The following is a 24967-nucleotide window of genomic DNA, read 5'->3' as shown; positions in this document are numbered from 1 at the left end:
AGCTTAACCCTTCCCCTGTATTTATTATTATTATTATTATTATTTTTTTTTTTTGCGCATCAACAGCTGAGGTCATTAGCGCCCGGAGCTTTTTCCAGTGCACTGCCGGCCTCCGGACAGTGTTCTCTCGTTACAGACAACACTGTCCATCACCGGACAGTGAGCTGTAAGAAGCTCCTAGGAAGAGAAAATCTAAGGGTCAGCTGCTGGATTCGAACCCGGGACCTCCGCGTGGGAGTCCAGTATGCTAACCTCATAGCTAATCCCTTCCCTTATTATTATTATTATTATTATAAAAATGTCATTTTTCTGTAACCTTGTAGGAATCTTCTCATTACTCAATTAAAATTAGCTGTGTAATGCCCAACTTTACCTCACTAGTGGGGAAAAATTCCCATTAGTGCCACTTTCCGCACTAGTGAGTGAAACAACTTTATTGTCTTCCTTGATATAAGAAGTTTTGTTATTAAATATTTTCTGTAAAACTTAATAAGCTTATTTAAATTTATTTTATCTAAATAATTAAAAAACGAATATTAAAAAAATAAAATAAAAATTGAAAGGAATATAGAAATAAAAATAATATTTTAATAAATAATTAGATATTTTTAATTATAACAGTTAAAAAGGTTATAATGTTACCTTATAGAAATTTAAAATGGATTCTAGTGATTCCTGTTTAGTTTTTTTTTTTTTAGTTAATAACCCTAATGGTTGCAGAAAAATTATAATATTTAACTCGAGGGTAAAGTATTTTCCTCACACTCGGCAATTTGCACTTGCACTCACCTCGCTTCGCTCGCTCGTGCGTGCAAACCCTGTCTATGAAAAATACTACTTTCCACACTTGTTAAATAAATAACTATTACACTGTTTTTGTACGATGCATTTCAGCAATTCTATCTAATTCAGCAGCCTCCCTCACTAATGGAGTATACAGTATACCTGTATAATAGTTCTCTTTCAGATTATTTCCGAAGAGAGAAGGAGTTTTAACTTTTTTACTCTGAAAAAGAATCTTTATTAATGCGTCTCAAAGAATTGAGAATTGAGAAAAAATTAAAGAATGCGTCTCAGATTTAAGATTTATGAATACCAACTTGCATAACTTGCTGATATATCTAACTGAGTTGAATGAGCTAAAAGTTTAGTTTTATTAATACAAAATCTCAATGTTGCCTTTCTGATAACTACAGATAGAATAGAAATAATTAAAATAAAAATTTCAACTTGGATTCATTCATCAATCAAGTAAAAATAATTTTGAAAGGTTTGAAAATTTTACCAATTAACTTACAAAGAGGACACTGATATCTTTGATGTATTTAAAGAAACATCTGACATTATTGCCAAAAAATTATTTGACGAGCAGTTAAGAATGATGAAAATTTTTAATTAAGGAAGTAAGAAAGCTGTTCCTTGTCCTCCCTAAAAAATCGATCATTTGTCCTTTTATAATAATTAAGGAACATGAACAATTGATATTTATCTTGCACAGATTCAACATTCAAATAAAAACTTTAGTAGTAGAGATATTTTTTTTTTTTAAATCCAATTAGTTGGATTGCATCCTGCAGTTTCCAAGAGTGCAATTATAAAATAGTTAGAGCCTTTTGCGACAGCAGAACTGTGCAACAAAAACAAAAAGAAGCAAATTGGATGCTGAGAAAGATATGGATTGCAATTAGCGGCAATAACACCAGATATTCAAGCGATGTGCTCATTATTCTAATTGAAGTCAATAAATTCTTTATTGTACTTTTTAATTAAGTTAATCTAGCAATAATAGTAAGAAAACCAACAAATTGAATAAACATTTTGGTAGCTCTACGGCTAATCGTAACACCCTAATTTACTTGAGACAATAATAGCTGGTGTAAATTTAAAAATAAAAGTTAATTAATTTTTTTAATTTTCAAAGGTGACGTGAGCTGCCATCATTGTACTAAGGGCGAACAAAAATTAAACCTTTTATCTATTTAACTGGATTATGAATTTTAATTATTTAAGTTTAAGATAAAATAAGCTTTGAGAAATTCATCTCTCTTTAGAGTTACCCATTATCTCTAAAAGATCAATATTTTTATGCTTAATAAAATAAAAAATAAATAATGACAAAAAAACAAAGTTGTTTGCCCCAATAAAGCGGAGCTAATAATGTTGAAGCTAAAAGAAAGTAATTTAGATAGATTTAATGGCCATCTAGTTGATGTTTTCTATTAGAGCCAATGGCCGACAGATGGCGTTGCCTTAGCTACTTGCAATTTAATGGGCCGGACAGTAAACTGTCAAACCCAGACATCGTCCAGTCAATTACATTGGTTAGAACCTAGGGGAGTCGGAATACCCCCTCATCTACTGTGTTGTACATCAACAGCTCTCTGGCCACTTTTAAAATTCGTTAATTAACGTATGATTTGAATCGCTGTTAAAAACAAAAAAAAAGTTATGGAATTACATGTTCACTATAAATAATGGCTAGTCTGAAATTCACTCAACATAACTTGTACAGAAATAAATGTTAAGAAATTAAATTACCTAATAAAACGGAAATAATAATATCTGGTGCAACAGTCCTTAGAGTAGGACCTGGACCTCCTCAACAAGCTGCCCCCCATCCACTCCGGTCTGCGGCCTTAAGGCGCCATCTTCTAACTCCAGCCCGAAGAAGGTCTTCCTCCAGATCATCCAGCCATCTAAGTCGAGGGCGCCCTCGAATTCTTCTGCCTCCTGGGTTTTCATTTAATAGTTTTCGGGACACCCTACCCGCAGGCATCCTCTCCACGTGTCCCAACCATCTCAATTTTCCCTTCTTTATTTGGGCGACTATGTTTAGTTCTCCAAACAATTCCATCAATTCGTGGTTCTTCCTGATTTTCCAGTCTTCATTCTCGCACTTCGGGCCAAATATCTTTCTTAATATTTTTTCTTTTCCAAACCCCGAGTATCTTTTCACTTTCTTTGCTGAGCACGTTTCGCTGGCGTATGTGATGATGGGTCTGATTATTGTTTTATAGGCTATTTATCTTAGCCTTGCGGGACAAATCCTTAAACCGCAAAACCTTTTGAATAGCGAAGAGGCATCTGTTTCCGGTCACTATTCTCGCCTTTATTTCTGCGGTTATGTCATTATTGTTTGTAAAAAGTGACCCTAGATATTTAAAATCACTGCACATTGGGAAGTTGTGATTGCTTATCTGGATTTGTCCTTCTCCACGCGACTGGACTCTCGAGGTTTGCATGTATTTTGTCTTTACTTCTTTTTGTCTTTAGTGAATCATTTAATAAAGATAATTAGCAGAATATTTAAATTTAAAAAAATAATTATTATTTTATAAAAACAGAATCAGGCACTTTAAGAAATAGTTTAATGGATTTAAATCTGAAAACTATCGACTCAATTCTCACTTCAAGCGATTGATTCAGCCATTGAATCCAATGTATCTGGATTACTTTAAGAAGGTTGCCTCGGTACGATCCGTTTTTGCAATTTTTTATAAAAAATTTTGAAACGCATTTTTGCACAATGTGACAGGTGCTGTCTACATCAAAACTAATGAAGTAGCGGGCCGATGCCGAGCGGATAGAGGCGTTAAAATGCCAAGCTAAGTTGTATTGCGGTACTGGGAACGATTCTTGGTCAAGGCCTTGGATTTTTTGTTAGCCGCTTAATGCGATAATTTTACAGTAAAGTAGGTTTGCTATCTGCCACCATCCGCCAGCCCTAATCGGTAGTTGGACGTAAAGCTCGCCGGAAAAAATAGGCATACCTTAATTTTGTTTACTAAGCTTAATTGATAATGCGATTCTGCTTAATCCCGCATGCTGACTCTACTCTGTCTGAACACAATTAATAAATAAATGTTCTATAATCATACAAGGAAATTAAAAAAAAAAGGTCCCATTTATGAGAAAAAAAAGTTCGTAAAGAAATTAAATGATAATTAATTATGTACTTTGTTAGGCTGGAAACATAGTGGAGCGGCGAGCAAAGCGGCGATGATAGCGAAGAGCAAAGCGGCGAAATCAAACAAAAGTTAGCATATGGGACCGTGCATAGTGGGGAGCAAAGCGAAGATAGAGCAACGCTACCAAGAGTGCGTAGAGCAACGCGTTGTGACATGTTTGATTTCTTAGCTCTCATCGCGTTCAATTTTCAAGGTTAACATGGATATTGCTGCATTTATTGGTGTAGTTTTTTTTAAAGAAACCTCTGTGAGACCGAAAGGATCCTCTACATCACAACCGATTTGTGTTGGATAAGGAATTGGGCAGGATTAATGGGGTTAACATTGAAATTCGTCCTTTTTTTTATTAACATGCCTTCAACACTGGTTAGTATGAATCAAATTTTGGAATAGACTTTTGAAAATACGCATGAAACTTGCCAGGACGCTCCCGAAGTTGTTGGTACAAGTGATGGAATTCACCAAGTTCATGTCTAGGTCCTGTTTGTTTCATGAACACTGCAGCTCCTACTTCTAGCTGCTATAAATACCAAATTTTCAAGGAAGAATTTTCATATATGTTAGTAATAATTCCTCCATCATGTCTCATCGAAAGAAGAACGCGACTAAACTCTTCACCATATGTGCATGCGACTCTTTGCTCGCTGCTTGCCGGTCTCTTTGATTTGAAGCAACTATCATCGCCGCTCCACTATGTTTCCAGCCTTAAAGTCTTATCGATGCATGATTTTCGTCTTCCTAAGATAAAAAGAAATGCATTCTGGTTTAAACACTCCCTATCTCGTCTTTACAATTTAAATTGTTCTGGATCCTTAGATAGTTACTTAGTTGGAACGACACTCTCTCTTTGGGCTTGTATCTCAAATCGAGGCCGCCCGCCATGGGGAGGCTGTAAATCGTGCATTGATTTCTGAACATAGAGATTTGACTACAATGTCTTTTTTTAATCATCTGGAATTGCGTGATCTGCGTTGGTTTTGCAAACTGAGGGGTGAGTTACTTTTCCTGAATTATAGACCTTGGTTACAAGAGAGACCCAGATGTCGAGAGGTGCTCTCTATGTACTGTATTTTGGCAAAGGTTAATAATATTAATTAATAATAATAATAATAATGTTTGGAATTTTCGTGGCAATAATAATGTACATTATTTTCAATTCAAATAATGTACATTATTTTTTATAATTTAAATTCAAATAAATTTACCGTTATCATTCAATGCCTGCTACTGAATTTCAGTTGAATTATTGCAACGATTTACATTAGAGCATTGAGTTTATCAAAATAGCTTCTGAAATAAAATTATTTGTTATTCAATGGCCAAAAAATGTTTAATGGTGTAAATCTTTATTATTTGGGAAATTTATTATAAATATAAAAAGCTATGGCTGAACCAAGTGCTTTGACACTTAAATGTAAGATGTTTCAAAAAGTGAAGTTAATCGATTAGTGCAGTGAACGGCTCAATTATAATTGCGCAGTGAGATTCAATAATTCCAAAATTAATATTAATTGTAAGCTAATTAATTATTTTCTTTTGTCATTTTCTCATAAAGGAAAAGATTTGATTGTTGAAAGTCAATTAAATTAATATAACGTGTCCAACACAATGCACCACTAAAATAGGATGGATGTTTAGCAATTATTTATTGCATGCCATAATAGTCAGTTTCAATATGCGGATTGTGCATGTGTGCATCTAAATATATCAACATCATTACAGCTGTTAATTATATGTAATGGAACTGTTGCAAGTATCTTTCATGATGATCATGCACATCACCCGCAAACATGTATACGCATGTATTGATGTGCACATTGTAAATACGAGTATGTACTACATTAGTTATGTAACATACTTGTATGGATAAGGACAATGTTAGCAAAGTTTTCTGTTTGGAAAATATCCTGAATACAAATAACTCAAATCCAAATAATAGCCCGATTTATTTTAATGAATCCAAATATACTAGTCTTACATGATCATTTTTGTTTTTTTAATCATAATTTACACCAATTCTTTTAATTAAAAGCTCCAAAAGTAAATCTGAAAATATCAAAGTTCAAGACAGTGTTCTGCGTTTATTTAATTGAATTTTATTTACGCTTCATTGAATCAATCTCAAACAGAAATCTTTAAAACATCCGTAATGTTTACATTTGTTGAAACAGGAAATCGTCCAATAATACTAAATAACATGTGCACATTAATAATCGTTAAAAATAAGACAATCAGCTGTCTTATCGTTGTATTGATTAAACACATTGAAGAATCAGGAGAGTTCCTTGGTGGTAGAAGAATTTAAGTTGCAAATCTCTTGTTGAAGTCTTCTTAGAGGATATAATCCAGACAGATCAGGTGAGCACAGAGGACAGGTTTTTGAATAGCATCAAAGCGCCCACTAATACATTTATTCCAGAGAATGCAATCTCTGGAACCTCGCCATCTGAGTTGGACACCTACCATCCTCCAAGTAAATCTTTTACCTACCCGCTAAGGGTTCAGCTACAAGCTAATTTTATTCAAAAACTTCACCACCAATCAATTTACACCATTTCAAGGATTTCTACCAATTAATTAGGTGCGTCTGTTGTATCGCGATAATACCAACCTGTATTTGTACTAAGTCGCTGATCGTGATGATAACTTATAACAATAACGTCTTATAATCTTTGCTCTTAAGGCCGATATAATTAATATTGAAAGAGCACACAAAATGTAAGAAAGGGAGCGAATATAACAATATTTGATGCATAAGGCTTTGAATTTTACTATATACATAAAGTGTAATTTATGTGTGACACCTGATATTAACAACCGGTAAAAAAAATCGTAAAATATTTTAATTATAGTGAAAGAAAAGTATGAATTAAATACTTTCAGCTTTAAAAAGTATTCTTTTAAAACATTTCAATCCTAATGACGGTTAAGTGAACCTAAATACAATTAAATACTACTCCTGGTAAAATATTACAAATATACTGCTAATATTAACCTGGTCAACAACCAACTCATTGTAAATTTATGAGCAAAGAAACAAAATACGCGTTTTCTGATTTCGAAACTGGAGTTTTCAGAGAATATTTAATGGACCTTCAACAAACATATTTCATGGAAAATATTTACTTTTAGAATTTGGTGTTCAAAATGAAATGCTCACAAAAAAATAAAGTGAAAAATTTCACCATCTAAAGCTTGAAACTAATAAACGAATTCAATTAAGGGAAAAGATAAAAAATAAAGATAAAGTTAGGAAGGTCATATTCGTAAACAGACAAATAATTGTGAAAGTTTTATTCAATAATAATAATCATGTTTGTCGTAGAACATTCTCTAAAAAATTTAAGCATTAAATTCCTGCTCTCTGATGGCAATCAGTGAGCGTTGAACGCAAATTATCATAACTTCTTTAGAAGGTGAAAAATTGTAATTATGGATTATACGAGCAGATTATCTCCTTCCGAGGAAAAGAATAGTCGTTTAGAAAAACATTATTCATTGCAAGGATTTCTTGGTCTGCAGAACTCAGCCCCGTTCTGAAAGTTTACGTTCTTTCGAGTAGCAAACGATTGTAAGATGTTTTCCTTCGATAACTGAGTTTAACCCTTGAGCCGTCACCTTTCGTAAAGTGCTATGATCCGTCACCTCGGGTCACATTGACCCAGCATTAAAAACTATTAAATAAAAAGGAAAAACTAACTAATATCATGTTATAGGGAATAGAAATCGAAGACAAAACATTTATTTATACTTTAATAAAACAGAAATACAAATTAAAAAAAAAATCAATAACATAAAGATGTAATTTCTAAATAAGGTGCTGCTTAGCGTGTAATGAAAAACAGAGAAAATATTTACAGTTAATTAAAACAGTTAATTAATTACAATTATTTCTACAGTTAGTGCAAATAGTTACTGAGTGTATCTTACATATGTAATTTTTACAGTTACTGCAAAAAGTAGGATATTTATTGTCTCTTGTACTAGGGCATATGTGGCATCTTCTTCGTTTTTTAGGGTTAGGGATGTCTTCTTCATTTGTTGCAATCGGAAGAGTTGGTGCGCGCCTTCTTCTTGCAGATACATATTGATCCTCACCTTCAAATTCCGTGGGATCACGGTGCTCAGCGACCTTCTGATAATGACGTTTCGCAATAATTGATGCCCCAAACTTTTGAGGAAGGTGCGTCGGTCCATTTTGAAATTTATATTTTTACGTTGAGCATTGTTTTTTATATTTGATATACGCATTAATGTCTGACACATTAAGTAAGTGGTAAAAAATGGTCGTGGGCCATCTATTTGTTTTTCTTCCTACAGAATAATTTGCACATAGTTGGTCATTAGTGTCTACCCCTCCTTTGGTAGCATTGTAAAAAGTTATAATTTCGGGTTTATTTTTGTTCCCTGTTCCGCTGTCAATGGATTTATCGCTACGCATTGTAGATAACAAAATTAATGCTCTTGATTTTTTGGGTACATAAGACACCATAGAAATTTTCTTTGTGAACCCAAAAAGGTAGCTGTTCGCTTCCCTTGACTTGTATGGCAGAAATGCAGTGGGGATTTCTGGCTTATTTTTTCTAAGAGTCCCAACAAGGGTTAAGAAATGAACTAAGACGAAGAAATGAACTACACAAACTGTCACCTCGGATCAAAATGGCTGGTTCGCGCCCGTACAACAGGCAGCGGGAATATTGAAATATAAAACTTGAAAGTATGAACTGGGTCAATATGACCCGACGTGACGGCTGAAGGGTTAAGGGGGATGTAAACAGAAAAACTCCAGATGGGGATACAAATGTGATCAGTACTTGCGGCTGAGGAATTTTATTCCCCAAAAGGTGGAAATTTTAATTTTAATCCATCTGTTATTTTGAGTTTTTAAGATGTTTTCTAAATTCACACAAAACCACTCTCTTCTTTATTTGTAAAAACCACTTTGACTCATTTGACCTCCAATCTGGACTTTTCAGATGAAATATAAAAATTAAAACATTTGATACTACCTCCATTACCTTTCTCAGACCGTAGGAAAAAGTAAAACTTATTGAATTCAAATATGGAATATTTTTGGAAATATTAAAAGATACTTTATAATAATATTTTCTAAGTTACTCTCAGAGTGTGAACATCTACGGCAATGCTAGGGGGTTAATTAATCCCAATGGGGTTAATTTACATCCAACTCTAGTTAGGAACTACAGTTGTAAGGAGTTGTGTGTAATGGTGTTTCTGTACAATAGTACGTAGTTTGCAAGCTTTATAGGAAGTAATTAGCGAGTGCTAATTTCAAATGTTAATAATTATTAAATAAATGTTAAAATAACTTTAATGATTTAAGATAGGTTAACAAAAATTATTAGTCATTTATTGTACAAGAGAAGGAAGTTGAGTTAAGGCTCACGGAGCTCAAGTTTTGCTGTAATCGTTTCAGTGATTTTGACAATAAATTCTAAACGTAGTCCCAATGAAAGTTAAGTAGGTTATTGAATTTATAAAATAGAATTAACTCGAGAATTAGAAGTGTATTATTTTAGAACTGTTCACTGCACAACAATTCTAAAAAACAAAAAGAGGAGAAGCACGATAAAATAATAAATGTACATTGTTTTTTATAATTCCTTGTATAATAATATGAATTCAAACAAATTAACCGCTAACATTTAGCGGCTGCTACTGAAATTTAGTTGTATTATTGCAACGATTTACATTAGAGCACTGACTTAATCAAAATGACTTCTGAAATAAATTATTTATTATTCAATGGCCAAACAATTTTTGTCGTTTAATGGTGTTAAATCTTTACTATTTGAGAACTTTATTACTAACATAAAAAGCTATGTCTGAACCAAGTGCTTTGACACTTCACTTCAAAAAGTGAAGTTAATCAAATTATACAGTGAACGGCTCAATTAAGCAAATTAAAATCACTAATGATCAATTTTTTGTGTTAGTTTTTTCGAGCGCATTGCCGACATCCGGACAGTGTTCCCTCGTAACTTACTACACTGTCCATCAGAAGGCAGTGAGCTCCTAGGAAGAGAAAATCCTAAGAGCCAGCCGCAAGAAGTGCCCGAGGTATCCACGTTGGAATCCATTGTGAGCTAACCACTCAGCTAATTTCTTAGCTTGCATCCCTGTAGCTCTTAATTGTACTTAGTTCTAGTTCCATAATTGGCAATGGTGGATAACTTTGCTGTTGATTAGGTGCTACTATAATTAGTAGTCATTTGTTAGTAAGTTTATCTATTATAGCTTTCTGCAATAGATTGAATTTATTGATTTAAGTGAAATTATTCATTATTATTTAATAATAATTAAATTATTATTAAAAAAATTATTAAATAATTATTATTTACAGTTACCTAGGATAGAAGAAGGTTTTTCTCAGGTTAACGAATTCATGATTCTAAAATCTCATGTGTTTTTTTTTTACATGTAGTTTATAATTTAAAGTTTTATGGATTAATCTACATTTTACAAAGTTGAGTAAAAGAGTTGATAAAACGCCAAAAGGTGCACAAATCAGCAAGTACCCATCATTTCATTAATACTTCATTGATATTATTTAACACTGCATTGCCAATCCGGAGACAATTTGACTCCAAAAAAATAGGAATGGTCTCTGTTTCCCCATATCTCATAGCTATCCCGAAATGCTCTTAGATATGCTATCCCCACTCTCTCACCATTTGATAATCACGAAGACCGTGGAATTCTTAGTTTATTTTTGCAGATTAGTTTACTTGAATTATAGTAGTCATTTTGACTCCAGATTGGTATTACACGTAAATATATCGGAGTCATTTCGACTCCTGATTGGTAATATAAGTAGATTTTTTTGTTATTAACTTGACTCCAGATTATTGCCTAAATGCTTATTTGATAAATTTACATAATTTTCATAGAAAGTATCAAGGCACAAAAAAGCCTCTTTCTAGAATTGATTTTCTGTCCGAATCGAAGCAAAAACTTGTAGCGAATTGGGTAATTTCCGATCAGTGTCAACAGTGCGCAGTAATTGAAAAAATAGTGAATGTAATTAAAAAAATGAAAATTAAAAAATAAAAATGCCTCTGATCAGAAGGCAGTTCTAGAAAATACTGAAACTACTGCGATCCTAAGTTGAAGTTAATTCCTTCTGCGTGAAATGTTAAAGCCGATTTGTGGACAAAATTTGTTTTTCGTTCTTAATTCCTATTCTTTCTCATCCTTTAATGCAAATTTTATTATTAAAATTGAAATCAATATAAAAAAAAGATAAAAATAAATGATGGAGTCAATATGATTCCACATTGGCAATAACTAAGTTCGAGCATTGACAATGCAGTGTTAAGTAATTTTACTGCATTAACTTTTCATTGATATTTTTTTGAATGTATTAGATGTTACACACCCTTATGCTGTCCAGTTCACTCATAATTGTTTGTTATAATATGATAAAATGTACATTACATCTTCATACATAAATAGGCACTTTATTTTAACTCTATTCCAAATTATTCTTCTGATTTATCTTTATTATGCCCTTTATTCTGAGTAATCACATATAAATGTATTAATACTGAATTTAATACTGAAATCCACACTCAATTATTCTGAAAACATTTCGTTGTTTTTTGGGATGGTTAATGTAAAAAATGGAATACTTACTAAAGAGGCTCCCGGTGCAGTATAATACAATAATTAGAATGATTTATAACAACTGCATTTCATCATAAGGGTTTAAAATTTGAACTTTCTTCACTAAATTGAGTAAAATGGCCCATTATTTAGGTAAAACAGAAAAAAGAAACGAAAATTATACTCTAAAAACAATTATAACGGATATTAGCAGAACAAACCTTAAATAGTGTTGATAATAGTAATGGGAAGGTAAAAGAGAAATATCTCCAATTGGAACAGCCAGGATGTGCACACCCTTAGGACGTAACAATGTGCACCTTTTTACAGCTGGACTACATCTACACAGCAAAAACACAACACTCGAAAAAAAAAGAAGAAAAAAAAAAGCTGTAGCCGGCTTTAGCAAAATTGGATGTTTTGTCAGCTAAATTGCTTACAATACACTTTTCCTTTTTGCTTAGAACTAGTAATCTGATAAAAAGGAAAAGGCCATTCAAAGAAAATTACACCACAACTGTTATTATAGCAAGAGCTATACAGAAAACATCTCCGAGGTACAGTTGGCCAAAAACTAAGGTGCGTCCCCAGTAAATGAGTTGAATAACATGGTCGTTCTTTACGCTGAATTCTTTACTCCACGTATTGTTTGACAAAAACGTCTAATGGGGAAATTTTTTTTTTTTTTTTTTTTTTTTTTTTTTTTTTTTTTTTTTTGCGCATCAACAGCTGAGGTCATTAGCGCCCGGAGCTTTTTCCAGTGCACTGCCGGCCTCCGGACAGTGTTCTCTCGTTACAGACAACACTGTCCATCACCGGACAGTGAGCTGTAAGAAGCTCCTAGGAAGAGAAAATCTAAGGGTCAGCTGCTGGATTCGAACCCGGGACCTCCGCGTGGGAGTCCAGTATGCTAACCTCATAGCTAATCCCTTCCCTAATGGGGAAATTATTTAATAATAAAAAATAAATAACTGTATATATATTTATTTTAAAGAAAATATTAAATCTCCCTTTGATCAATAGATGATAACAAGCAAGATCTTTATAAAATATTACATATGAGTGTGACCTATTTCAATACAATGCATAATATATTGATCAGATTCTCTTGAACATGACAAAGAGAGCAGAAAAATATTGAAGCAAGGTACAAATATTTTATCACTACCCAATTTATTTATTTAGAAGATACTTCTGAATGGCATAAAATGTTTCAATTTTGCTGGAAAATAAACAAAAAAAAAAATCTGTCGTAACTTTTTTTTTTTTTTTTTTTTTAATTTGTTTATTTATTTTGCAACTATAATAGATATAACAAGCAAAAGGGATGAGAGTAAGGAAATGGCGCAAATACACGGGCACGCACATATATGCACTTACATACACGCGCGCGCATATGCATGTGCGCCAAGAGGCGTGAGTGGAGTGAACGACGACCATTCAGTGATGGAAGCCGTTAGTTCGCCTGATTGGCAAGCTTACACAGCAACCATCCTAGGAGGTCGGCGTTGTGTTGAGATGGTCGCGTGGCCACCGCCGCTTTAGTCTGCGATGAGGATTAGAAGGAAGTGTTGTGGTAGACATGTTGTGGATAAGAGGGTTGTAATGACTGTGTAGATTTGAGTGGAGTTTTGGGTAGCGAGATTGTGCTATTTCAGAAACGAGAGGAATATTGAGATCAATGTGTATTGTATGATTGGAGACGTAGAAAGGAGCGTTAGCTATTGTTCTCAGAATTTTTGATTGTAAGGTCTGAAGTCGGTTGATGTTCGATTTTTTGGCACTTCCGTAGAGTTGTATTCCGTACGTCCATATTGGGGCAAGTAGAGCGGTATATAAAGATCGTTTGTTCGTCAGGGTCAGTTTTGATCGTTTGTCGAGTAGCCTTTTCAACATTTTATATCGGAGATTGAGGTCAATTCGTTTGAGTCTCGTGTGTGGGTTCCACGTCAGTCGTTTGTCAAGATGTAGTCCGAGATATCGTACTTGGTTAGTCGTTGGTATAGAAGTATTGTGGAAGGAGAGAGGAGGGAGAGTTTTCTTGTTTAGAGTGAATACTATGTATTTAGATTTTGATTCATTCACTTTGATTCTCCACTTTTGCAGCCAAGGCTCGAGAAGATTTAGGTGAGTTTGGAGAGCACGGCATGCTATTACAGGATCTAGATGAGGAAAAAAGGATTGCAGTGTCGTCGGCGAATGTGAAAGTAATTGTAGACGGGTGAGTTGGTAAGTCGGCAGTATAGAGAATACAAAGTAAGGGGGCTAGAATGCTTCCTTGAGGAACTCCAGCAAGTATTGGAAGGATAAGAGAAGAAGAAGAACCTTGTTTGACTTGGAAGAAACGGTCGGAGAGATAAGATTTAAGAATGAGGTAAAAGGTAGAAGACAGTAGGCGTTTGAGTTTATAAAGCAGTCCTGCGTGCCATACCCGGTCGAATGCCTGAGATATGTCAAGGAAGACACCCGGGCAATACTGCTTTAATTCAAGGGAAGTAGCGATTACATCAACTACTCGATGTGCTTGGAGAACAGTCGAGTGGCAACTCCGAAAACCGAACTGATGGTCAGGAATGATATTTAAAGGGGCTATTTCAGTTTGGAGGCGGAGTAGTAGAAGTTTTTCGAGGACTTTCCCCAGGATGGGTAGAAGGCTGATTGGTCGGTAAGAGTTGGGGAAATGAGAAGGTTTATTTGGTTTAGGGATCATTGTTACAGAAGAGAATTTGTAGAGAATAGGAAAGTAAGTGGTTCGAAGTACAGCATTATAAAGAGTAGTTAGAAATACTATTGCTTTCCTGGAGAGTTGTAAAAGGATGTTAGCAGTAATCAGATCATAGCCCGGACTTTTCTTTTTGGGAAGACAGTTGATTACGTCCATGATGTCTTTAGGAGTGAATGGCTTAGGAGGAGGTGAAAGTTGTAGAGGGATTTCCAGTTCTTTGAGAATATTTTCAGTATGTTGTAAGTCTTGTACGTCGGGATGAGGAGTGAAGACTGTAGAAAGATGTTCGGCAAAGTACTGGGCTCTCTCTTCGTCGGATTTAGCCCAAGAATTGTCCGGGCGTCTTAGTGGGTGAGAAGTTTTTCTGTATTTGAGAATTCTTTTGGTTGCTGTCCACAGAGAGTTGTCTTCAGTTGTAAGTGATTGTGTATAATCAGAGAATTGGTCGTTAAAGTAGTCCCTTAGTTTTGTTGTCAGTTCTCTAGTAAGTTGGTTAAACAGTCTTTTGTGAGAGGGATATCTGGTGCGATGCCAAAGAGCTCTAGCGCGACGTTTGCGCGTTATCAGTTCTCTCAAGTGAAGAGGTAGATTGAGAGGTAATGGTGCAGTTCTGTTATGTGAAGTCCGTTGAGTAGAATGCCAAATACTTTGCTGAATAGCGGTAGTCAAGTATGCCACGTTATCGTCTAGTTGTTGAGGAGTTTTTAAGGACACATTTAAGTTCAGTTTTTCGTCAAGAGTTTCTCGAAATAAGTCCCAGTCAATAGTTCCGTTTATTAGGGTTTGTCGGGGAAGAGCTTGTTTCGGGTGAATGTCAAGGGTTAGAATGACGGGGCTATGATCTGAAGACAAGTCGTTTAATGTTTGTATGTCAGTGTGTAAAGAGGTAATATTAGAACAGATAAAGAAGTCAAGAAGGTCAGGTCTTTTGCGAGGAGAAGTTGGCCAGTAAGTCGGTTGAGAAGGGGATAAGGAAATGTAACTATTTTGATTGAGGATAGTGCTAAGAGTTCGACCTCTCGGATTCGCCACCCGGCTGCCCCAACTCGGATGCTTAGCGTTGTAATCGCCACCACATATGAAACGAGACCCAAGAGAAGAGAGAAAGGATGAGAAATCGTTTTGATGGATATTGTGGTTAGGAGGACAGTAAACAGCTGCAAAAGTGTAGGAGAAGGGCTCTGTCAGTAAAGAGACTACTGTAGATTGTAGGAAGGGTGTAGCGTTGTAGGGTATTAAGAAATGTTGTAAAGAAGTTCGAATAAGTATTGCAGTTCCTCCGTGTCCAGTTCCGTCAGGGTGATTGGTCTTGTAAGTCGTGTATCCTGGGATGAAAAATCTTGATCTGTCAGTGAAGTGCGTCTCAGTTATAAGGGCGATGTCAATACGTTTGTCTCGTAGTAATATTTCTAGTTCATATTTCATGTCTGCGGTTAGTCAGTCCATTAGAATTCCAGAGGATGATGGTAAGAGAGTGTTGTGAAAGAGCCATTAAGGAGATTGGTTAGGAAGGAGTCTGGAAACGACAGTTGTAAGGAGAGATATCAGAGGTGTGATGAGGGATTTGAAGTCTGTTAAGAAGCTTGTGAGAAGTGTATTGATGTCTCCTGTGGATGAGGTCGTGGGCAATTGAGAAATAGGAGGCGGCTGAGGTCCCGCGGCCACCCTTGCATATGATAGATTTTGGTTAGTGATGGGAGTATGCAGAGGAGGAAAGTTTCTTGACTGTTGTGTTGTCGGCGGTGGTTGTAGAGTACTCTGTTGTGCTGAGCGATGTTCGTACACGGGAGGCTCCGAGCTCGCTGCAACTCTCTGTACACCATACACCCTTTATAGCTGGCTGTATGGTCGCCGCTGCAGAGAGCACACTTGGCTGGTGTGGTTGGCATCTTGCCGCAATCTTGAGTAAAGTGCTCACCGGCACATTTAACGCACCTTGGTTTGTGCTGGCAGTAGCTCTTCGTGTGCCCGTACTCCTGGCAGCGCTTGCACTGCACAACAATCCGTTGCTTGTGTGGCTCTTCGACCTTAATTCTCGAGTAACAAAGAGTTTCTATATTAAAAACATCTCTGTTATTTGGCCGTGGCTCGAGATCCACAAAGAAGAGAGGCAATGCCTGTTTGGTGACTGGATGAATAACTGGTGCCACATTTCGAACAGTGTGGCCCAGCTCATTAAGTTCTTTCTTTATATATTCTACGGGCACGCTTTGGTGGAGGTGTCTTAAGACTACCCTGTAGGCTTTGTCCTCCTCCAGTTGGAATGTGTGGTAGTCTGCTTTATTTTGTTTGAGGTACCTGATGATACCCCTGTAGCTGTCGATTGTTTTTGCGTGTATGACTAGATCTGTGACTCTTGCTTTGCATATAAAGGTATCTCTTCCCACGAGTTGCGATAATGCAGAGCATAAAACAGTGTACTGACTGAGGTTTTTCACGTAGATAGGAGGTGGCTTGTGGACTCGTATTGAGGCGGGTGCTGCAGTTTCCATGTCCTGTAGATCAGCCAAAGGAGCGAAGGGATTATTGGTTAGCACTCCTGGGGGAGCTGTTACAGTCGCTGAGACTCGAGCTGAGACTTCAGGTTTCTGAGCGAGTGGTGTTGCTGGCTGAACAAGAACAGGAGGGTTTTGCGGTTGATCCGCAGTGCAGGTTGCAGTGCGCATGGGGCACTGAGGACTCTTCTTGGCAGAGGCGTTCCGTGAACTTTTGGTTTTTTTGATTTTTTTGGGGGAGACACCGGAAGGATAGTTCCTCTTGTAAGAAGTGGACGTAGTGGACTCGTTGTCCGTGGAGGTAGCTATTACTGTGCGGTCACTAGAATTACTCATCGTGAAAGAGAAATAAATAAGAGAATAACAATATAAACAGAAAGAGAGTAATAAAAAGTTAATAAACAAAAAAGAAAAGCGAACTAAATGCGTATGTACACAACTTAACACTAATAATAATATTTACAATTTAACATATGATTATAATTATAAACAAAATAATTAAAGTTACTGTCCAGGTTAAATTTGTACAATTACTTTTTTAACTTTTTTAAAATAAGTACTACTGCTATTATAGTTTATTAGATCCTAAAACCGAAATACTCACTAAAAATAATAAATGTCACATAAAACTAGCTAATAATATTGTTAATAAATTGTCACTATAGGAAAAGAAGGAAAAAAAAAACAAAAACAAAAAAACAAACTTCCGAACACAATGTACCGGAGAATGTTTTAGAATCAAGTACCACTTGAGGTAAGGTACTTACTTACCAAAAATCGGCACAAATAGTCCATGAATTACCGAAAAACTTTTAATTTCAATAAGCACAATAAATAATCGCGTCTTGCTTACATTAGAGCAGTCAGCTGACTCTGTCGTAACTTAAATTTAAAATTCCTCTCACAGGGCTAATTTAAACTTCACTTATTGGAATATGTAAGAGAAATTATTGCAATGGTTTTTAAATTTTCTGGAATTTCTTTTATTGAATTTCCTGGTTTCTATTTGAAATATCAGTTTTGAGACCCCTTGGCCATTTGAACAAAATCAGTCAATGGGTCAGTTTACTGAATCAATATTTCAAATTTTATTTTATTTTGAATTGGAAATCCTAACATACGGACAGTACAAACATTTCAGTCAAAATTACTTCGACAGCTAGCTGACGCTCCTTTCTACGTGACTAACCTCACTCTTTACACCGACCTCAACATTCCCTTCATAGACCAACTCGCCAAGACTAAATACCAAAAATTCCATACTACTCTCTCGACTAGCTCTAATCCTCTTGTACTGTCTCTCGCTTCCTCTGACATCTCTAATACTCCTCGTTGACGGAATCGCCAGTGGCCCCGCGACTTCCTTACAGTCTGAAGAACTGAACGTCATTATTCTCCTATCTCTCCTCTCTCCTCCTCGTATTCTCCTCACTCCTATAGAGAGTGCTACCGCTGGGTAGTTTCTCTACTCCCGCATCAGTTCATCACTCTCTCCATATTTACTGATTGTATACAATGTATACAGATTGTAAATTACAAAATAAATTTAAAAAAAAAAACGGAAAACGTTTCCATTTTTTTACTGTTAACACAGAAACGAAAAATCTCAGTATGTCCAAATGTCTAATATCTGATTTAGTAGCCTCTAACGGACCACTTCATAAGATGTTAAACAGATTCTGCCAACAGCAGGTTTCATTAAGTTGATTTCTTTTTTTCTAATTTTTTGATATTACTTAGCACAAAGGGCGTCCATGATTTTGTTTTAACTTAAATGCACACATTGCAAATGAGAGTGTTGCAATTATTATCTCCCACTTTTGAAGGAAGGCAGTGGTTGGGGTTTTTCAAAGTAAACTGAAAGTCCCATTTGTGGGTAATTTATAGATCATTCCTTTCTAAGGGTTAATAAGGATTTAAGTTGTAACCAAAATAACCAATTTGAAAGAAGTAGGTTATTTGGAAAAGCGTTTCAGTTAACTAATTTTGTTTTTTATAAAACAGAATCATTTTCCAAATTAGGATTTCCTCAGCTGATGAGGTCAGAATTTACTACAAAGGTGTAAAACATGATGAAAATGCAAAATTAATAAGCGTTACTTGCAATCTGCAAAAGTTGGAAAAACTTAGCACTAATTTGAATTTACAATGTTCTAAAGTTTGAAAAAAAACAAACTATATTTATAAATATGTTGGTGTATCTTCTGGACCTGTAACTTATATTGTAAAATATTATATTCTCAATAAGCCCTGAAGAGGCCCAAGGTCGAAAGCTGGGCAAAATTAATAAAAAATCATGACTGAAATTGGCATTATTCTTTTCTTACAAATAAATGTGGAAGTCTTAATTCAGGTGGATAGTGTTTCGAAACTTAATGATCTGTTCTATATTGTCAATAGTCTTAAAATTAGAAGTTTTATAAAGGACAGTAAAAGCCAGTAAAAGTTTGTTATTAGTTCAGTTACTCGTTATTCGTTTTTATTAGTAGGGGTGAGGGGTTACATTTGAACAGGGGTCACCTTTGAACAGTTTTAATTTCTCGCCAAATATTTAAAACATTTATTATTGGTAATTTTCTCCATATTTTGTGGTAGAATTGATAGAGTTTCCCTTCGTTTTCATTGTTTGGTACAGTCAGCATTTTATAAAGTGGAAGTAAAATTTTTGTTGCATCTTTGGAAGTGTATTGTGAAGATTGTAGTGGACAAGGTGTAAGTATTGTTAGTCCATTTTAACATTTGGAGTTCGTATTCTTAGATCTAGTATTTCTTTAATTTTTTATAGACAAAAGTCTATTTGCTTTCAAAAAGTGTTGGATATTATATTTTCTTTTATGGAAGGAGAGGTGGCACATTTCAACATCTCAGTTAAAATGTGCCCTACCGACCTGCAAGTTTGTGACTTTTTTGTTTAATCGCAGAGAAGGGGAAAGTGGTCCGAACCTACATTAAGAAGCGCAACAAACCGAATATTTTGTTCAAACTTCCTAAACCCATCACTTCGGGTACAATATCCTGAAGTGAGTCATTCTTGATTTTTGAACTAGATTTCAGTGGTTTAAAAGAGAAAGTAATGTAGAAGTGAGAGAAGTAACTAATAGAAGGTAGATTCAGAGTAAAGTAATATCATTTCTTTCTATTTTATATTGTGTTCAAAGGTACCCCACCAGTGGGGCAGATATTAACATTTGACACAACATTTTTAAATTAAAAAAATATAGATATTTATGTAAAGTACCAACTGTTTATTGATATAGATCTGTTAAGAAGACTTGAAAGTTGTAGTAATCAAAATAAAAAGGTTCAATACATTAGTTATTAGTGCAAATAATTATTTTTTTTTTTTTTAATTTTTACTGTTTACGATATGTAAACTTTCATGTCAGAAGACTCCATGTAAATACCTCAAAACAAATAAATTTACTACTTTTTATTATAAATTGTAAGTTCCAAAATAATGTTTTATGTAAACATCGGTAAGATAAAATTGTGTAAATGAAAATCAGATGGTTTACTGGAGAAACGGAATACAAACCTCCCCAACATCGTGGAAGGGCTGCCTTAACCTGGTATCCAAGTCCACCTTAGGTGCTTTACTGCTACAAAAAAGAAAATAAAACCTCTACGTCCCCGAGACGATTTCATGTTCTATCCTGTCTGAATCCTTACAGGTTGCACCTAATTCCAGTTGAGTTTTTCAGTTCACAGCATCAGATAATTTCTTAGCGGAGATTGCGACAAGGCAAATAACAACGTCTCATCTATTAATTCTGGTCATTGCAAGGTTGAAGAAGATAGTAAGAACGGTTATTAAAATAAGAGGGGCGTCCATTAATTCATTACCCTGACCCACTTCTACTTCCCACAGGATGCAGAAAATGCACATGGGTAATCATATGGATTAGGTGCCAATTTGCAACTCAGCATTGATAACGGTCTTGATTTTATAGGTGCTGAAGTGGGGGTGAGGTTTGATAATGGACTAAGTAGAATACAGAGCAGTCATCAAGTTCCTTTAATTGAAAAGCTGCACACCAAAGGAGACGTTCGATAAGATGAAAGAGGTTTATGGCGATGTTTCCTTATCATAAGATGTAGACAAGAACTGGCATTGTCAATTCAAATGTGGTCGGACTTCGGTTCAATTCCAGACTTACACTATTTTGAGACCAGCACTTAGTAGTATTGATGGATTTCCTAGCAAAGGGTACCGTGATCACAGGGGCATACTATGCTTTACTGCTGCGGACATTGCGGGAAGCAAAACCAAGAGACTTGGCATGTTCCTGTGGCTTATTCACCCAAACTCGCACCATCGGACCACTTTCCAATGATGAAATTACTTTTGAAAGACAATGTTATTGTCAATAAAGTGTTTTCCAAACAGATTTCACAAGAAGTTTTGCAATTAACTTTTTAGGGAGAAAACAACCGCCACAAACATATTGCATAATAAAGATAATATAGAAAATGCAGTAAGATTAAAGAAAATAATGAAGTTTGTAATTGTATTACCTGTGCAAATTAAGCCATTCTAATGTTTTCAAAGCAGCCAAAGCTCTGTACGGAACTTGTTCCAAGCGGTTGTAGCTAAGATCCAACGATCTCAACACTTTGCTAGCTGACCTGTAATGCAATATTGTTAAAGTTAATATTTCATATTTAATAATTTATTTTTTTTATTTAAATAAATAAAGTAAAATTCTGGTCTTTCTCTTGGTTGAAATTTATTTTTATTTTTTGAAACCGAATTTTTACCAACATGTTCTGCTCGTAAAACTATTCATTAAACTGCAATTTTATTACTTGCACTTAACACTTGGCACATCATTTATTGTCCTTACTTTTATTTTTCTGGACTGTGACCACTAATGAAATCTGTTTTGCCAGATTAAACGCTGCGGCGGTTCCGGTTATAAAACAACTCATCAAAGAACTCTGGGACAGTTCTGCAATTGAATTCAAACAGGAAACAAAGCATAACTACTTCCTGGAGCCACGCATCCTTTCCATCAATGTATTACTTAAATATTTTGAAGCAAACACCATTAAGATTATTTTAGGATGGGTATATATATTCCCCTCTAATACCTAGCAACTACCAATGCTCTCCAAGAATCTTCAAGCTCCCACCTACGTCCAAATACTCCTTAGGAATCTCAGCAATGGCTTCCTCCATCAATAGGCAACCAAACTTGCTAGAAAACTTCTAAGAAAAGAGAGTAACCTACTAATTGGAATTACCACTCCCTAAAAAGGCTTAACAGCGCTCACCGCTGATAAAGAGGGTAACTCTCGTCCACCAACTTACATTTACGAAGGCTATCTAGGAAGAGTCTTCAAGAGCAAGGGCCAGTTTAAATACCTGGGTACAATAATCACTGCAAAGAATGAAGTGTCTCAGGAGATTGGAGCAAGGTTGATGGCAGGAAATAGGGGCTATGCAGCACTAAACAGCGTTTTAAAAAGCAAGACGGTTTTGAGAGAAATAAAAATAAATATTTACAAAACCGTAATAAGATCTGAAGTGACCTATGCAGCAGAAACCTGGGTGTTAACGAAAGAGCAGGAGGAAAGATTAAATACCTGGGAAAGAAAGGTTTTAAGAAAAGTATATAGTCCTGTAAGAAATGGTGACGGGTGGAAAATGAGATCCAACTCAGAACTGAGGAAGCTGTACCATAATCGGATATAGTGAATTGGGCATGTAGAAAGAATGGGAAAAGAGAGAATGCCTACGAAAGCAATGGATGCTCACTCAGGTGGTAGAAGATTGAGGGGCAGGCTGAGAATGAGATGGTTAGAGGATGTGGAGGAGGATATCCGAAGATTGGGTGTTAGGAGATGGAGAGTTAAGGCGCAAGACAGGGAGGTTTGGAAGGAGATTGCCGAGGAAGCCAAGGGTCGCCATGACCCTTAGCGCTTTTTTTTTTAAAAAAGGAAGAGTTGGTACGACTGACTTCTGTTTTCAAGGAAGAGTTCATGGCCATCCTAAGTGTGGCTCACTGGAGATTGCATAAGTTGATCCTCTATGAAATACCTACGGAGGAAAAATTAGTAAAAAAATTCTAAACTATTGTTTTAATAGAAATAATTAGCATTAAAAATCCTAATGGCGGATAGAACAAGGGTCTAGTGGGAGTGCATACTGGCCAATAGAACCATAGGTAGGTAGGGATAAACCATGCTCAATCACACTTCCACATACAACTTCCAAGTTCCACCATTAATCTAGGGTGGCAAAAAGGCAAACGAGCTGGCTTTAGGTGGCTTTCTCTCATCCCTTCTTTGGCACAAAATCCTTCTAGAGGAGTTCTAGAAAGAGAGTAGGGCTGCAGTTTGGGATATCTTGATTCTTAGTGCCGTATGTACCTTTCCCTCAAACATCTTCTCCAGATGTTCTGACGATGACTTCCAGACGCTTTCTAAACAAACTAGAAAGGGAAAGATAAAGGATTACCTCAATTCCGGCTACAAGACATGTCACTAATCCATCTATCCTCAGAATACCCTAAAAAAAAACGGATTTCCCTAAAACAATTACTTAGAAATATTGATCGAGAAATGTCGTACTTCAAGTTTTGTAGTTGTATTCATTCTCTGAATGGGAACAACTAATTGAACACTATTTAATAATATGTAAGACTCTATGAGATATATCGTATTTAGCCGTTACTGTAAAGCCAATAGAGCTGCGGTCTGAAGTAACAATTGCGTCTATTTCTCTAGTACCAGCGTTTGTCCACAGACTGTAGGATCCGTAGAGAGTACAATGTGTTTGACTAGATGAGTTTGTTTATGAGTTTGCTAAACCCAAGCTATTGTACTCATCAATTAGCTCTTCATGCTCTGTATAATAAGTGTATGTTAAGGATGTCAATGTAAGTGCTGTTTGCCTTGTTAGCCTGAGATACCCTCAGGGACGTCATCATAATAGTGGCTAGTTCACTAGGGAATAAACAAGGCATAGAACCGTACACTATATTGAAAGCGTACTTTAGAGCTTAGCAACGCACCCCCTCTTCCAAAAGAAAATCGTTCAACCGTCAATCAAAATGATTGCAGTCTGGAAAATTTTATAAGAAAATTGAAAAAATTTAAAAAAAAAAGAAAACGAAAAAATTCATTAATAAAATTCTGAGTTTCCCAATATATTTTAGCTCAGTTTTTATCAAAACGGAACTTCCGTTCAGAGATTTTAATCGCTAATCTGAAATTTGTATTTCTTGTTTTTAACACGATTATTTGAAACAAATAAAACCCTTAACCTTTAGGTAAATACTGTTTTGTTCGCAATTCAAGTTCACTGTTCATAATGATGGCAATTGAAAAGAGTAATGATGTTATAATATCGCTCTGCAAGAGTAAAGAAATGAAGATTGAGCCGTTTATTTTTAAAGTGGGGCAAGTCCATTTTTGAAAAAAATGAAGATAATGGTAATTATAGATAAAACTTAGAATGATCTTTTTATCTGTAAACAATTTAGAGTAAAAAGAAAATCAGAATCCTAATATTTGGGAGATGGAAGTTTTAGCTCTTAACAATATTGTAAATATGTTTAATTTGAAAATGGTGCAAGTCCATCTTAGGTTGAAATTATTTGACCGTACAGCAAAATTTAACTCCGGTTGCTGTATGGTGAAGCAAATGTGTTGGTTTAACATCATGTCTTATCTATCTATCTTTGGTATTGGTAATCGGTGATTGTACAATATTTCATAAAATATATTATTATTTAATAATAATAAGTACATCTTAATTTTGTGTTTCGATAATAACACCAACATCGGGAAATCTTAGTACTATTGGCTCTGAAAAACTGTAAATTGTATAACATTCGACTTATATTATCGGCTAACAAGTAAGTTGTGTTGTTTTGTGCTCGGCGTTCGAAAAAAGTTTCATTATTTGAAAATTAACGGATTGTGGTTTATTTTATAAAAAGAAAAAATGGCTGAAAGCGATTACAACGGTAATTATAACTCTGATGCATCTGAAAGTGAATTTGGTGGGTAACAAAAATGAAATAAAAATACTTTTCTGGGTAATAACGCCATTTCAATGAAATCCTCATTTGCAAGTAATTTTATTATGTTTGTAGAAATAAGACCCATGACAATCGGTAATAAAAGAAGAATCTTGGAATCAGAAT

At 35.3% G+C, this 24967-nt stretch overlaps 1 protein-coding gene across 3 annotated transcripts in view; it reads right to left on the bottom strand.

Annotated features, from left to right (window-relative positions):
• Window positions 1-24967, bottom strand: part of LOC141456190 (chaoptin-like) — a 532556-nt gene that overhangs the window by 167192 nt on the left and 340397 nt on the right. For all 3 annotated transcript variants that reach the window (XM_074131931.1, XM_074131933.1, XM_074131932.1), the window contains exon 5: window positions 21330-21440. In XM_074131931.1, the coding sequence (XP_073988032.1) occupies window positions 21330-21440 (111 nt within the window). The remainder of the gene's footprint in view (window positions 1-21329; window positions 21441-24967) is intronic.

This window comes from Rhodnius prolixus, unplaced genomic scaffold (genome assembly GCF_049639745.1).
Source record: "Rhodnius prolixus isolate KJV_2025 unplaced genomic scaffold, Rpr scaffold_4, whole genome shotgun sequence".
NCBI lineage: Eukaryota > Metazoa > Arthropoda > Insecta > Hemiptera > Reduviidae > Rhodnius > Rhodnius prolixus.
This window is presented reverse-complemented; position numbering and strand designations above follow the sequence as displayed.